The sequence below is a fragment of the Elephas maximus genome, chromosome 1 (genome assembly GCF_024166365.1).
Source record: "Elephas maximus indicus isolate mEleMax1 chromosome 1, mEleMax1 primary haplotype, whole genome shotgun sequence".
In the NCBI taxonomy this organism is placed as follows: Eukaryota; Metazoa; Chordata; class Mammalia; order Proboscidea; family Elephantidae; genus Elephas; species Elephas maximus.
Window position 1 is genome coordinate 208,236,198 of NC_064819.1, and position 16,682 is coordinate 208,252,879.

General features: G+C 40.0%; 1 protein-coding gene across 5 annotated transcripts in view; it reads right to left on the bottom strand.

The window, feature by feature from the left end:
- NHSL1 (NHS like 1) overlaps window positions 1-16,682 on the bottom strand; it is a 170,112-nt gene that overhangs the window by 58,883 nt on the left and 94,547 nt on the right. For all 5 annotated transcript variants that reach the window (XM_049902098.1, XM_049902089.1, XM_049902080.1 and 2 more), the window contains one exon: window positions 16,240-16,392. In XM_049902098.1, coding sequence (XP_049758055.1) covers window positions 16,240-16,392 — 153 coding nt within the window. The remainder of the gene's footprint in view (window positions 1-16,239; window positions 16,393-16,682) is intronic.

A 16,682-nucleotide genomic window follows, 5' to 3' on the forward strand; every position in this document is an offset into this window, starting at 1 on the left:
GTCTTGATTTGCCTGAGGAAAGCAACAGAAGTTATCCAGACTTTGATTCCAGCAGAAAGTTGCAAAAAGGGAAGTCACAATGGGTGACAATTATATTTTGTCTCTAACATGAAGGATCTATGATTGTCTAAACCTCTGAATACTCTTCTTCCAGACTATGAAAGCAGTGTTCACTTGGAGAAAACAGAATGAATAGGCAGGGCATCAAATCCTAGTTTCTCAAGTGTCAACAGTTAAAACTCTGAAATCGAATAGTTTTAGGTTGGAATCCTAGTTTGTAAGGAACTAGTGGGGCTGAAGGGAATGCATTCCAACATTCAGGGTGTTTACAATTTAGCTAACTGATTAAACAAACTCACTTGACTATTTTATAGAGCAGGGGTTCTCAAACTCTAGGTGCACCAGATCAAGTGGAGGGCTTGCTGGGCCCTATCCCCAGAGATTTTGATTCAACAGATCCTGGTTCAGGCCAGAGAATTTGCAAGTCTAAGAAGTCAACGGTCGCTCCTTGGAAATCTTATAGGGTTCTACTTTGTCCTATAGGGTCGCTATGAGTCAGAATCCACTTGACAGCAGTGGGTTTGGTTTTGGTTTAAGAAGTTCCTAGGTGATGGTGACGTGGTTGTTGATCTGGAATCCACACTTGGAAGCCACTGTTTCAGAGTAAGGTAAGTACCACCTACAGAGAAGCAGCAACAAAATTAAAGGTTGTAGACATGATATCCATCTGTTGTGGAGGTGAAAGTAGAAGAGTCTTCTCTTAGACGGAAGCAAAATTTGGATAACTTGAGACTTCCTACATATTCTAAGTGAGGAAATGATGAAAGGGCTGAAGGGAAAAGGGTGTTAATCTGTTTCTTTTATTATGTCACAACTGATTCACAAAGCAGTCGATCCACACACACCACAAGAAAACATTAATGGGAAAACAGGAAACGAGGGATAAAGAAGAATTTGGCTGATCTGGTACAGATAAATAGAGATGGGGCGAAGTACTGTAACTGGTTTCTTCTTATAGTCCCCAAAGAATAAGGCTTTGTCTCAGGAAAAGCTTTTATTTTGCTTCTGTAGAAGTGTCTTATATGTCAAGATTCCCTTAAAGTGCTTGGAGGCTTCTTGCTTTTATTTCCGCACTCCATTTCAGAGGAAGTTTCGGATTCCAGGAACCAGCACCTCCCACCTGGATTACTGTGGTTACCTTGGCCTGGTCTCTGCGCTACCCACTCCCAATTCCCTTACCATTAACTTTTCACTCAGAACCAGACTGATCCCTTACCACTAACTTTTCACACAAAACCAGATTGATCCATTTAAAAATGAGTAGATTATGACACTCCTGAGTTCAAACCTGTCCAATGGCTTCCCATGCCCTGAAAATAAAAGCCAAAGTCCTTTTAATGGTTTCTAAGGCCCTACAAAGGAGCTCTGGTGGCACAATGGTTAAGCATACAGCTGCTAACTGAAAGGTTCATGGTTTGAACCCACCAGTGGCTCCTCAGGAGAAAAGATCTGGTGGTTAGCTCCCATAAAGGTTAGAGCCTAAAAAATCCTATGAGGAAGTTCTACTCCGTCACATGGGTTGCTATGAGTCAGAATTGACTTGACGGCACCCGACAACAATAAGAACGTATGTCTGACTCTATGTGGCTAGCGGGTGCTCAGTGAGTTTACTGAATGAATGAATGATCAACTGTATTCATTCAACAAAGTCCCTGAAAGGGTACTGTGATGACATGATGGAGGTGCCAACCCATTCCTCACCCAGGTTTATTTTATCCTTGGCCACACTTTCCACTTTAATTAGTCCAAGGCATATGACCTGCCTATCTAGTTGGTAGGCCACAACATTAGTGTTAATTAATCCCAACTGGGGTGTATGGTGTGGGACCAGAATCAATACAGAATTCTGCTGGGTGGTGGGGGGCACTATTTCCACAACTCGTCCCCAAGAAATAAAGAGACTGGGGAAGGGTGGGTAGGGAGAGGATTGGGACAGGGAAGACAACATTCAGTGCTGTTATCAGGGTTATCTAACCCAGGAAATTTAGTCTCAGTAGAATGTCAGAGAAGCTGATCAAACACAGAAACAAAAAGCTAACTGCATCCTGGGCAATTCCAAAAGCTCTCGTGGTCAAGGCAGAACAGATGTCACAGGGAAGATGCATTTTTGGAGACAGCACCATTAGCCTGAAAAGTATTGGGGAAGGAGTAAGCCAGAAGAGAGGGAATGGTGATAGGACACCACCTTTGAAATGGATGCGTTTCTTTGCCAAGAGAGAACAAAAACCGAAAAGAATGACAAGCAGACTAAATTTACACGTCTAGAATATACTTCAGCACAATTCCAAATGGCTTCTCATTTCAATCTTTCCAAGTGTATTCTGGGAAATAAAGTAATCAGGATGGGGTAGGTGGAAAGAAAATATACTACTAATTGTGGTTGTCAGCTCAACAGTCAAAATGGAAGAGGATCTGCTGAATGATGTATTAACACGGATTCTGGAACGAACATCTCTCTCGCTGACATTAATTAAACACCATAAAAAAATCCCATTATGTAGAAGGCTTTAAAAAAAAAAAAAAAGGTCATTTTAATATTCTTCCTCTAGTCGGAATCGACTCGACAGCAACCAGTTTTTTTTTTTTTACCGGAGTAGGATAAAAACCTCAAAAAACAAAAACTTAGGAATTAAACATTAAAATTTAAAAATTAGGTAAAACTGTTAGCTTTATCTTTCATTGTACACCATGGAAAGAATTACTCTTAAATGTCATTTGCCATTACAGAAAAACCAGTTTTTAACATTTCTTCTCTTCCATGCCCAAATTAATTTGAGACTTGAGGAACTGAATTTGATTTAAGTTAAGGGGACAGTTTTCTGATGCCCATTATTAATGTGAATGCGTAAGAATTTGGAAGTTCTAGGAGCCCTGGTGGTGCAGTGATTAAGCACTCAGCTGCTAAAGCAAAGGTTGGCGGTTCAAACCTACCAGGCCATTCCTCAGGAGAAAGATGGGGCAGTCAGCTTCTGTAAAGATTTACAGCCTTGAAAACCCTATGGGGCAGTTGTACTCTGTCCCGTGAGGTTGCTATGAGTCAGAATCAACTTGACAGCAATGAGTAGTTGAAACACCACAGAGTGCAGCCAAATTGGAGGTGATCTTATTTCACTTTAGAATTGAAAAGTCCTATCACTTGGCAGCAGGACAGAATCACCAAGGTTATTCAATATCGAATAGCCTGAAAAGATTCTAAACCAACACCAGAGACTTCAGTTATACAGTGAGTGATAACAAACCTTATCCACAGTCCCTTCAATGTAGCATTTTTATGCTGCACCCAGTGAAATATAGAGGACACTCACGTTACTTACTTTATCAGGAATTAAAATAGAATTGCTGAAACAGCAGACTGGCTATAGACACAAAAACAAAACAAAAAGCCTTTTGTTGAAACAATCCACCGGTGATTTGTTAAGACCGGGTCCATTTACATGACTGTCTCTGCTAGTCTATCTTTTGTGTGTTGCTCACCATTAAAATTCGGCAACATGTCACTTTTCTGATCTGAAAAGGCAACTACTGTTCATTTTTCTTTTGTTCTTGCATCTGACTTCCTTCTCATGGGTTAACAACTCTGAAGAAAACACTTCTTTCAGGGCAACCATACTCAGAATAGTTAGTATTATAGAAAATGACGTGAGCTGTCAAATCCCAAATGAGAAGCTAAACAGCCCCTTTTATAGATGATTTCCGTGCTGTTAATTCCACATTCTGGTGTTTGCTTTTTCCTCAATAGAGAATTTAATCCATTGTTTCATCAGATTGGATAACACTCCCTGAGGACAAAGTCCAAAAGAAATCTAACTGAAATACCAAGCATATCAAAAGGTAAGCCTTTAATAATATTATCATTTGTCTTTGAAAAGCCACCAAATTCACATGTACTGAGCAAGGGAGCACAAAACGAAATCATCCTTTTCTCCAAAGACCTTACAACGTAGTGGGGACCACATTTCTATCAAGCCTCCAGCACCACCTAACGAACTTCAACATTCCTTTGTTCCATCCCTAAGCATGCTTTCTCCAATCCCCAGCCCAGGAGGCAGAGGTCGCAAACTCTGACCCCCAACCTGCACACAGGTCACTGCCTCCTGTTCCTCAGGGAACATCCTTTCATTCTCCTTTTTATATCTGCAATTGCCCACCCCGTATTGGTGCTTTTTGTCTATAGCATGTTTCAATTGGCTGTAGTTTTCTAAAGAAAGTATTACCTCTCCTTTGCCACCACCTCAAAATACTATCCCTTCTCTCTTTGCTTTCTTGACATCATTCACTTCTTTAAGAAAAAAACAAAACTTTTTTGTTGTTAATAAAAATAATTCTCATGAAATCTGGCTTCTTAAGCCAGTGGCTTCCTTGAAACTGCTCCTTCAAAGGTCTTTAATGGCAGTCTAATGACCAATTCAGTAGCCTCTTCTTCTGACCCCGCCCTCTTCCATGAGCACCATGATGGCTGCCTCATCTTGATTTACGTTCTTCTCAGACCCTAAAATAAAGCCTTCAAGGCTCGTCCTTGAGGATATTCACTTCAAATATCCTCACTACTCTTCTCTCCTTGCTCTTTCCCTCTGCAATCTCACCAGTTCCAAGTTCTCACCAGTTATTCAGTGACTTTAACTCTATCCCAAGTCCTGAATGCCTTTTCAAAACACTTTCAGGATCTCCACAAACACAACACTATTTACTGTGTCAAGCACAGGACTGTGTGCTGGGAACCCACAAGTGAAAAGACAAGGCCTGCTCCTGAAGATCTTGCCATTAGGTAGAGAATAAACAGGTAATCAAAATTACACAGCCTACCACAAGCAGTTTAATGGCGGCATGTAAGGTGTGGGAATGTGTGGAGAAGGGATGCCAGGTTTGCCCTGAGGAATCCAGGAAAGCCCTCGGTGAGGAACCCCATGGGATGACTCTTTAAAGGGGGAACAGGAGTTGGTCAGTGCGTGAGGCTGTGGCTCGGAAGGGAGAAGAAATATATCAGGATGTGTACTGCACAGAAAAGACAGACTCCCATCCCAGTTGAAGGACTATATTCTTACATGTGTTTTATTGACTATGCAGAGGCATTCAACTGTGTGGATAATAACAAATTATGGATAACACTGTGAAGAATGGGAATCCCAGAACTCTTAATCGTGCTCCTGAGGAATCTGTACATGGATCAACAGGCAGTCGTTCAGATAGAAAAAGGGAATACTGCATGATTTCAAGTCAGGAAAGGTGTGCATCAGGGTTGTATCCTTTCAGTATACCTACTCAATCTGTATGCTGAGCAAATAATCCAAGAAGCTGGGGGCTATATGAAGAAGAACAGCGCATCAGGACTGGAGGAAGACTAACAACCTGCGTTATGCAGATAACACAACCTTGCTTGCTGAAAGTGAAGAGGACTTGAAGCACTTACTGATGAAGATCAAGGACTACAGCCTTCAGTATGGATTACATCTCAACATAAAGAAAACAAAAATCCTCACAACTGGACCGATAAGTAAGGTCATGATAAACGGAGAAAAGACTGAGGCTGTAAAGGATCCCCTTTTACTTGGATCCACAACGAACACCCAGGGAATCAAAAGATACATTGCATGGGGCAAATCGGCTGCAAGAGATCTCTTTAAAGTGTTAAAAAGCAAAGATGTCACCTTTAAGACTAAGGTGTGCCTGACCCAAGCCATAGTGTTTTCAATCAAGCATGTGAAAGCTGAATGATGAATAAGGAAGACCAAAGAACTGACGCCTTTGAATTGTGGTGCTGGAGTAGAATGCTGAATATGCCATGGACTGCCAAAAAAATGAACAAATCTATCTTGGAAGAAGTATAACCAGAATGATCCTTGGAAGCAAGGATGGTGAGGCTATGTCTCACATACTTTGGACATGTTGTCAGGAGGGATTAGTCCCTGGAGAAGGACATCATGCTTGGTAAAGTAGAAGGTCTGCGAAGAAGAGGAAGACCCTCAGTGAGATGGATTGACACAGTGGCTGTAACAATGGGCTCAAGCATAGCAACAGCTGTGAACATGGCACAGGACCGGGCAGTGTTTCATTCTATTGTACAAAGGGTCGCTATGAGTTGGAACCGACTCGATGGCACCTAACAACAACAACAATATCCTTATGTGTGACAGCACAGGTAAAAAAATGTGCGTGGAGGGTTAGAGATGCATGGGAGAGAGAATGCAAGTCGGTAGATAAGGCTGGACTAATGGGGGGCCAGATCATGAAGGTTCTCATAAGCTAAAGAGTTTGGGTTTTATCTTGTCAGTGATGGGGAGCTAGTAAAGAAATTTTAACAAAATAGAAGTACGATTAGGTTTATGTTTTAAAGACAGCAATGCAGGGCAGAGGCGAAGCTCAATGATGCCACCATCATCAACCTTGTACGTGAGTTATTCATGCACACAACTTATCTCCTCTTGACTGGATCTAAGATTCTAGAAGAAAGGACCATGTTGTTCATCACTGACTCTGTGACAATACCCAGCCCAATGCCTCTCTCATAGTAGGCACTTGATGAATTTTTATGACAACACACACTTGTTTGTGTTTGTCAGGCTCATGCTCAGCTATCAGTTATAGTTTCACGTCAATAAACTTCACACGTCAACCTCAGTTATGTATTAAGAAACTGATCAGAAATTTAGACCCTAAAAAGGGTCTTAGAGATCATAAATTGTTTTCCAGTGGAGGGAGTCAAAGCAAAATGAAGGGATGGGATTTGTCTAAAATTCCACAGCTGTCTGTGTACTGGAGCACAATAACCAGAATTCTAGTCTCTTATCTCACCAGTAGCCCTGATGGTATAGTGGTTAAGAGTTTGGCTAATAACCAAAAGGTCGGCAGTTCGAATCTAGCAGCCACTCTTTGGAAACCCGATGGGGCAGTTCTACTCTGTCCTATAGGGAGGGTCATTATGAGTCGGAAATCACCTAGACGACAACCGGTTTTTATCTCATTTTCCAGAGTCCCTGATTGGTAAAACAGTTAACATGTTCAGCTTCTAACCAGAAGGTGGAGGTTGGAGCCTATCTAGAGGCACTTTGAAAGAAAGCCCTGGTGATCTACTTACAAAAATTCAGCCCTTGAAAACCTTGTGAGACATAGTTCTACCCTGACACACATGGGGTCATCATGAATTGGGATCAACTCAACAGCAACTGGTATCTAACCTTCTGGAATAGATGTCAACGCTGCTTTGTGTGTCACTAACGAGACAATTACAGTGAAACCGGTGAGAGCCAGAATTCAACAGAACTGCCTAATTTTTCTGGGCCTCACAAGTTTTTTTTTTGCCTTTGACAGGGTGCAGTCTTACCATTTTTCTATCACTCATTTTAGTGAAAAATATTTGAGTTTTCCTTCTACCTTATATAGGTTCTGGCTTCCACAGGTTTGACTGTATATTTCCCACCTCTTCCAGTGGCCTTTTCAGACTACTCTAGTCCCTCCAGTTCTGTGACTATTTTTATTCAAACTTGAAAATAACTTAAAACTCAATATGCATGAATATAAGCAATTTAATACTTCTCATATATATATATATATATATTTTTTTTTTTTTATATATATAATTGCAAGTAATCTTTCTTTAACCACCTTCTCCTTTTATATACCCACTTTACTAAGGATTTTTCAGGAAGAACTCAAGTAAAAAACTAGGCAAAATGTAAACTCAGCTACAAGTACTAAATTCTTAGTATATTTAAGTATTTCCATAGCCTCATCTTTCTTTCCCTTGCCCCTCCCATAACCTCTACCTATTTGTAAAGTCCATTTAAGTATTAATGACCTGTTATAACCCTAAAAATAAGTAGCAAATATCATTAAGATGAAACAATGGTTATAGATATTAATCACAATAATGTCATATGACAAACCTATTCTTTTTCGTAAACTTATTTTAATTTTAATGACATCAAGGATGAGTAACGAGATTGCATAAGCTACTGTGAAGTCACCACCTTTAGGCACCAGTGGGCTAATTTGAATTTTGGAAGTTAACTGGAACCAAGTCTGCCTTTGGGCCATCAGACTAGGAGTGAACAACGCCCACATGAATTTTTGAAAGCTGAAGATCAGTGAACAGGGATCAAAGAGATAGGTCTCCTCAGTGCCCTTAGGATCCCAGATCAAAAAGGCCAGCAGGGCTGAGTGAGCATCAGGAGACCCGAATATGAGTCCTGACACAGCCATCTATAAGCTGCTAGGTGGCTAGAAGGCAACCCCTTAACTTTGCTGGGCTGCAGTTTACTTATCTACAAAATGGAAAAGGGGTACTGACCAGAAAATCTGGGAGGTTTCTTCCAGCTTCTGTGTTTTAGGGGTTTCTCAGAGGTCAGCAATAAGCGGGGAAAGAGTTATCTTGCTTATGTGGATGAAATGAACCTAGATGCCAAGTGTTTGTGGGTTCCCATTTTTGCTCCTTTCTCTCCATAGCTGATCTCTGGAGTATAAGGCATTGGAGGGAATGCACCAATTAAGTAATGGTAGCCATTTGGGAATGAGGCTGGAGATTTGTAAAACTATAAACACTTACTGCTTCCCCACTGAGGACAAGTACTTAGAGATACTTTACATAAGTAAGCTCACTTTATTCCCATGAGAACAGGTGTTATGCTCTCTACAGATGAGAAAACAAACTCAGAGTGTTGAAGAAACACACTTGAAATTAAACTCAAATAATATGAACCTAGTATGGGAATGGGTAGTAGATAGCCAAGTCAGGATTTGAACCTAGAGGCAACCCATGTGCTTGCCACTAAACCTGGACTTTCTCATAAGAAAGTGAGCACCCCAGGAGGCATCTGGAGTGCAGTCCATGTTTATTTTTTGACCTGGATGATGGTTACACGGATGTTTGCTTTTTAGTTATTTGTTACAACTGTCATGTTTTATGTCTTTGTCTGTTATATTTCATAATTAAAGTAACAGAAAGGAAATAGATGAAGAATTCAATGATGTTAGCAAAAGGTAGGTGAAGCAGATGTCTGAGGTGGAGGGTGGGTGCTTTAGGATATGGCGTTCTCGGTCAATACCCTCCAGGCCATGCTACAAAGGCATCTCCCAGACGGGCCAGTGTAGGGTGCCACAGGACCCAGGAGAGGATTCCGGATCCAGAATTACATCTGTGGTATCCCAGGGACCCAGGAGCCCAAGGCAAATGGAGCTATACCTCCTCATCATTACAGCATAGCCTGAGCAGTCGCCAAATCCACAGAGAACCCCACAGCCTTTCTCCGAACAGACTTATCTGTCTAGGTCAAAAGCTAAATAGGAGGAATCATGACAAGAAGTAGATGCAGAGAAAGTCTGTGTGTCAAGAACTATCAGAGGACCCTGGCTGCTGGAATCACTTTGAAACAAGATATTCATATATACATACTTTCCCTTTTAGTTATACGGTGCTGCTGTAACAGAAATAACACAATTGGGTGACTTTAACAAACAGGAATTTATTTTCTCACAGTTTAGGAGGCAAGTAGTTCAAATTCAGGGTGCTGGCTCTAGGGTTCTCTCTATGTTGGCCCTGTAGGAACGTCCTTGTCTCTTTTAGCTTCTGCTCCTGGGACTTCATGTGGCTTGGCACCTCTCTTCCCCCTTCTCTGCTTTGCCTATTTGCTTGTTTTAATCTCTTTTATATCTCAAAAGAGATTGACTGAAAACGCACCCCACACTAATCCTGTCTCACTAATATAACAAAGACCACCCATTACCAAATGGGATTATAGCCAGAGGGACAGAGGTTAGGATTTACAACACACATTTCCAGGGGACACAGTTCAATCCATGACACACTCTATTTTTAATCACTTGGTACAAATATGCGAATTTTTCTTATTTTAAATCCTTAACTCCTGTATTTCCAGATATAATAACTATAACCCTCTGATTTTGAATTAACATAGGCCAGATTCAACACCCCTCCCTGCGATCTCTCCTCTCATTTTAGAGCCACAGAGCAAGCTGACCTACTAAAATGTATTTCTTTAGGAAAGAGTGCTGGGACTGGAGAACACTTCTGGTATCAACAACAGATGCTTTGTGAACTAACTCATGGATACAGTAGCTAAACTGCCTATTAAACACACTGTGAGAAATAATGTTTATCCCTCCCCGAGCTGGGCTTTTTTAGGTGATAAGAGTCTTAAAAATAACTTGTATCATTATTTCAGCCTTCAATATGCACACAATGGTCAAATGAGGCTGTAAAGAAATAAAATCTGGACCTCTCATTGACCATGAACATGACTTCCCTGTCCCTCAAGTCCCTTTCCTCCTCTTAATTTTGTGCCTCTTTTAGTAAAGCTAAAAACGTATTAGACAAAAATCTAGTTACTCATCATCACAGTTAACCCCAATGTAGCTGACGAAGGGTTCAAACAATTATGGAGATTAAAAGAGTAGAATTCTTCTGCAAATTCTCCAGGCTGGGTGAATTTGTTATTAATAAAGGGTCCACCTTCAGAAATTCACTTCTGGCACTAGTCAGATGTCTTAGTGAACCAAATATCAAAATACTGTTTTACTTTTTTAACTGTGGTAAAATATATGTAACATAAAATTTGCCATTTTAACTGTTTTTAAGTGTAATTACATTCACAGTGATGTGCCACCATCGCTACTACGTACTTCCCATTTTCACCACAAACAGAAATGCCGGGTCCACTGACCAAGAACTCCCCAACCCTTCCCAAGACCCTCGTAATCTCTTATCTACCTCCTGTCTCTATACATTTGCCTATTCTGACCTTTCATGTAAGTGGAATCATGCAGTATTTGTCCTTTTGTCTGGCTTATCTCACTAAGCATGTTTTTAAGGTTAATCTATGTTGTACCATGTATCAGAACTTCATTCCCTTTTTATGACTGAATAATATTCCATTGTGTGTTTATGTGTGTGTGTGTTTCTTCACTCATCCAAAGCCTGCTGATGAACACTTGGGTTGTTTCTGTGTTTTAGCGATTGTGATTAATGCTGTAATAAACTTTGGAGTTCCAGTTTTCCAATTTGTTTAGGTATATACCTAGGAGTGTAATTGCTGGGTCACATGTTAATTCTATGTTTAACTTTGTGAGGAGCTAAAAAATTGTTTCCCCTGCAGGGGTACCATTTTATATCCCCACCAGCAATGTATGAGGGTTCCAATTTCTCCACATTCTCACCAACACTTGTTATTTTCTGATTATTATTATTATTATCATCACCATTGCCCTAGTAGGTGTGAAGTGGTATTTTGTTGTGGCTTTAATTTGTATTTCTTTAATAACTTTGGAAACCCTGGTGGTGTAGTGGTTAAGTGCTACAGCTATTAACCAAACGGTTGGGAGTTCAAATCCACCAGGTGCTCCTTGGAAACTCTATGAGGTGGTTCTACTCAGTCCTATAGGGTTGCTATGAGTCAGAATTGACTTGACGGCAACGGGTTTGGTTTTAATGACTAATGACAATCATTTAGGTATCTTCTTTGGAGAGATGTCTATTTGACTCCCTTGCCAAATTTTTAATTTTCTTGTAATTGAGTTATAAAAAGTTTTTAAACTTAGGTTACATATGTGTTATCATTAGCAGTAAATCATTACCTAAATCATAAGTAACAAAATCAACCAACAAAACTGAGCATGCCTGGGAAATTGTATCATATTCTGAGACTATTCAGCAACGAAGATAAATGATACCTGCTATATCGGACCAAAGGAGAGTGAAACGGCACACGGAAGACGGCCTGCTCCAGCAGTCCATAGGCCATTTCACACATTTGCAGGAGTTGGGGAGCTAGGGATAAGGTGGGGTAGGTCTTTCAATGATTTTCTTTACCAGCCGAGCTGCTCCCTAGGTGCCCGTTGTACCCAATAAACACCTCCACCACACTATTCAACCTTGACTCGAGACAGCAAGCTCAGCTCTTTAAAGTTAGGCACCCAGGAACTTCTATTAGGCCATTTGAAAACTCCAGGCATATTACAGAATTGATACTCAAAAATACATGTTAAATTATATCTATTATCTGCTCTTACGTACCAACTCAAACTTAAGTTTTTCATGACCTGTGCCTTCCTCAATCACTCCGACCAATAAGCATTTCCGCACTATTAACCAGTAAATGTTTACAACATTTAGTTATTAACTTATTAGTCCTTGCCACTATCATTTTCCTCAGTATTTTATGGTCCTTAAGAGCAGAGTCCAGCTTCTGAAACACTGACAAACTATTCATACAATGAGTACTTAATGATTATGCAAAAGTACCAACCTGCTTACCATTAAAGAATGGTATACTCTCCTTAAAATTGGGAATAAGCTCACAGTAAGAATAGAAGGAACAAAACAGATTATTCATTGTGAATAATTAGCTACCTTTTTATATTTTTAAGCAAAAAATGTTGAGGTTGGATCAGTTTAGACTGATAACCTATACATAACATCGGGCTTTAATGGTGCCCGATATTGAGGGACTGGATTTTTGTTTTTGTTTTTAATTTCCATTGACAATGAGGCAATAAATACTCTGCACTCATGCTGTGTTTATCCTATGTTGCTAAAATGATTTAGGGGAAGTGGTATGTGAAGTTTTGTGCATGTAATTAAAACTAATTGAATGAAAAACAAAAGAACATGGAAGCTCTTTCTCATTTTATCTTTCTCAATCACCGTTCTTAAATAGTTATTATTCACCTAAAATCTCTTACATAGTTTAAAATCCAGACTTTAAAAATTGAGCCCCAGGAATTTTCCAAAATTATTAATTTTTTAAAATATTAAATCCCCTTGATGAACCATTTTAGGGTATCAAAGCCATTACTAAAGCATTTGCCTTTTCAAATTAAAACAAGGTTAGGCAACAAAACCACTGGTGACATTTCATATGGATCTAGTGAATAAGTCAAAAGGAGAATAAAATCAGAAAACTCTGTATAAAGGTGTTCAATTTTCTAATGGGAAGAAAAGAGAAGCTTTGAGCGGATATTTGAAAATACCTGAAATATGTAATGAAGCACAGTATCCTGGAGAACGTTCAACAACAGAAAGTCAGGCCTGAATATTCAAACTCACTGAGAACTTCGTGAAAGCATTTTCTACAAGTCAGGCCATGCAGCGCTCTGTTGTTCAAAGCTGGCAGTGAAATGCTAACAATGGCACTGCCTCGGGGTTTTTCCTGGTAAGGGTGCCATTTAATATTCTTACTAATCATTTGGTGGGGGAAGGCAGGCTATAAATGGAGAAATTACCTGTCGAAATTTACTAAAGATAAATCACTAGAAACTGAAGGGATCTAGAGGAAACTTTGGCTGGAATTAGATACATTAAGTGACGAACATCATAAAGTCAATGAAGCTCAAAGTACAACTCCAAGGCCATGCAAATGAACCAAACTAATGCCATTCTCCTCAATTAAGCCTGCAGCAGTAAGCATGTAGGTTACTCAGATTAAATGGAAAAAAAGAACCTACTAATGTCCTCATTTTTGGGCGGTGCAATGTCAAGTCTATAAATTATAGTCACAGAAGGACAAATATTGTATGACCTCACTTATATAGAAAGACTAGAACAGGCAAATGTATAGAGACCAAAGTTTACTAGTGGTTACCAGGGGCGGGGAGTTAACGGTGATAGAAAAATCACACTGATTAAGAGCAGGGTTGCACAGCTGATTACTGTAATTGCTGTCAATAAGTTGTACACCTGTAAACATTTGTTGACTGGTATATTTACAACAATGACCAAAAAAGAAAAAAATAGCAGCTGCTGAGGCTGCTTATGTACAACCGAAAACCTCATGGGATTTGGTTCCTTGGTTTGCAGGTTTAGCGTCATGGTTTCATGGGATATCCTAGCTAATTGACCTAATATTGTTTAGTCCTTCTGTTCTACCTCCTAGTTGGTTGTGCAGTGCCTGGGGTCTTAAAAGCTTGCAAGCAGACATCCAAGGCACAACAACTGGTCTCTATTTGCCTGGAGCAACAGAGGATGGAGACCCAGTAATTGAAGAAGAAAATGGCTAGCAGGTCTAATTGCCTCCGTGAACTACTACTTGCCTTGTCAGGAGACCAGAAGAAATGGATGGTGCCCAGCTACCACTACTGAATGTTTTGATCAGGGACCCAAAAGATGGGCCTTGATCAAAAGAGTAAAACTGTGGTACAGAACTTTTAATTTTTATTGGAAACCAGACTTACTGGATATATTGAGACTGGAGGAATCCCCAAATCTTTCAAACCTTTCAAACCTTTAACTGAAATTATCCCGTGAAGTCATCTTTAAACAACAGTTAAGCTCAATAATTAATGTTTGCCTTGAACATTGTGCCCTTTTAAGGAATTATCTTTATGAGATCAAAATGACAACAGTAACTCTAAAGCACAGATGAGAACTTTAAGGAGCAGTCTTAGTGAACAGTAGTGAGACAATATGGGCAGAGATAGGGAGAATGGTAATGTAATATAGTGTGAAGTATGTAATCACTGTCAATGAACTGTACATGTTAAAACTGTTCAATGGGTGTATGTCTGGTTGTATATATTTTCACACACACACACACACACACACACAAACAGCATGAGGTCAACCTGCCCAGGCTTATTAAATCTTGGTTCCACCACTAACTAACTTTGAGATCTCAGGCAAGTTTCTTGTATTTGTGCCTCCATGTCTTCCTTCGTAAAATGGGTCAAATAATAGTAATAGGATTACTGTGAAGATTAAATGAGATAATACATGTAATGGGCTTAGAACAGTACATGGAATGTATTTAAGCATTTAATAAATGTTACATAGTAATTGTAGTTATAGCAGTATATTAAAGAATGAAGCACTTAATAAATGATTGATATACTAGTCAAGGAGTTCCCTGGGCGCAGCAAACAGTTAAGCCCTTGGCTACTGACCAAAAGGTTGGCAGTTGGAACTCACCTAGAAGTACCCTAGAAGAAAGGCCCAGTGATCTACTTTCAAAAGGTCACAGCCATTGAAAACCCTACGAAGCATAGTTCTACTCTGAAGCACATGGGGTTATTATGAGTTGGAATCAACTTGACACAACTGGTTTTTCACTAGTAAAAAGTATCATAATAATTACATGGGTCCTCATGCTGGATTTTCCTTGAACCAATGACAGGACTTCTCCCAGAGGTAAGCCTTTGACAATTAGATAAAATACAGGATGCCCAGTTAAGTTAGAATTTCAGATAAATAAATAATCTCATTAGTATAATTATGTCCCAAATATTGCATGGTAGGAGTAAACTGGTAGAATAAGAACTCTGGTTTTGTTCTTTCAAAAAACAAAGTCTATGGATCTTACAAATCACTCCTTCCTCTTTAAAGAGCCTGTCCCTTCTTTCTCCCCTTTCTGAAGCCTTCCTTACCATACATTTATGCTTCTTAATGTCAATGAGTTGAGGTAAAAATGAGAATAGTAAACTAGATAGAGGAATGTTGTTGCTAGCTGCTGTTGAGTCAGCCATTGAATGCTGTTGTTGTTGTTGTTAGCCCCCAACTATGGTGACTGCGTGTGTTACAGAGTAGAACTGCTCCATAGGGTTTTCGTGGTTGTAATCTCTTTATGGAAGCAGTATAACAGGGCTTTTTCCTGCAGAGCCGCCGGGTGGGTTCAAACTACCAACCTTTAGATCGGCAGCTAACTGCAAACCACTTGTGCCATCCACACTTTAATACCGGAACACATTCTGTATTTCATGTGGACCCTGCCCATCTGCTGACAGGGACTCTGCTTAAAGGCGCCCAACTGGGCACTACCCAAGTTCCTACAGATTGAACCACTTAGCATGCCTTCAAAGCATATATACTTTCCTTTTCCACCCAACTTGAACAAAACAAAACAAACTATTAGAAAGTACCAACTTCAACAAATTTGCTTTGAATATTTAACAATAGCTTTAAAAGGCACTGGCAAAATTTCCCATGTCAGCAGGGGTTTGTTTGGATTACATTATAACTGGTGGTTTAAACACCCAAAGGGTTTCTAAACAAGAGTGGGCTCTTTGAAGACAGATTTGCATATTTGTAAATAGGCGTGCTTCTATAGAGACAGTAACGTTTTAGGAATGTATTAGGTCATGAGTAAACAGATCTTCTTTTACAGGAAGTAGTCAAGTTTACACTCAGTTCTAACAGTCAGCAGTTTAAGAACAACAAGCTTTTGAGAACAGCCACCTTACCCCTCAACACGGATTTGAGGTTCAGCTTGGCTTGGCGGTGCAGGTCCTCCACGCAGGGGGGTCTTGTGGTGGGAAGGAACACGTTCTCCTGCTGGTGCCATGGAGCAGTGTAGTGGACTGTCCATCTGCTCTCTTCGTCTAGGTTGGAAACAGCTGTAGAAAGAATAAATTCGGGTGTCAAATTAAGCTTCATTAGCTCCCAATTTATTACAGTAAGTTCATATCTCGGTGCATAATACATCCATGGACAAGGACCAGCAAAGGGGAAAGGGAGCAAATTCTGAATGAGATTTAATCTGAGATTCCAGATGTCCTTCACACAGTATTTAATCTCGAAAGGAAAAGCTGAAACTATGCCTGCCATCCACCACGGTGTTTTGGTAGAACTGTTTGCTCTGGTAACTGCTTCCCAGCATTCCGGACCCTCCTTCTACTCCAATGTT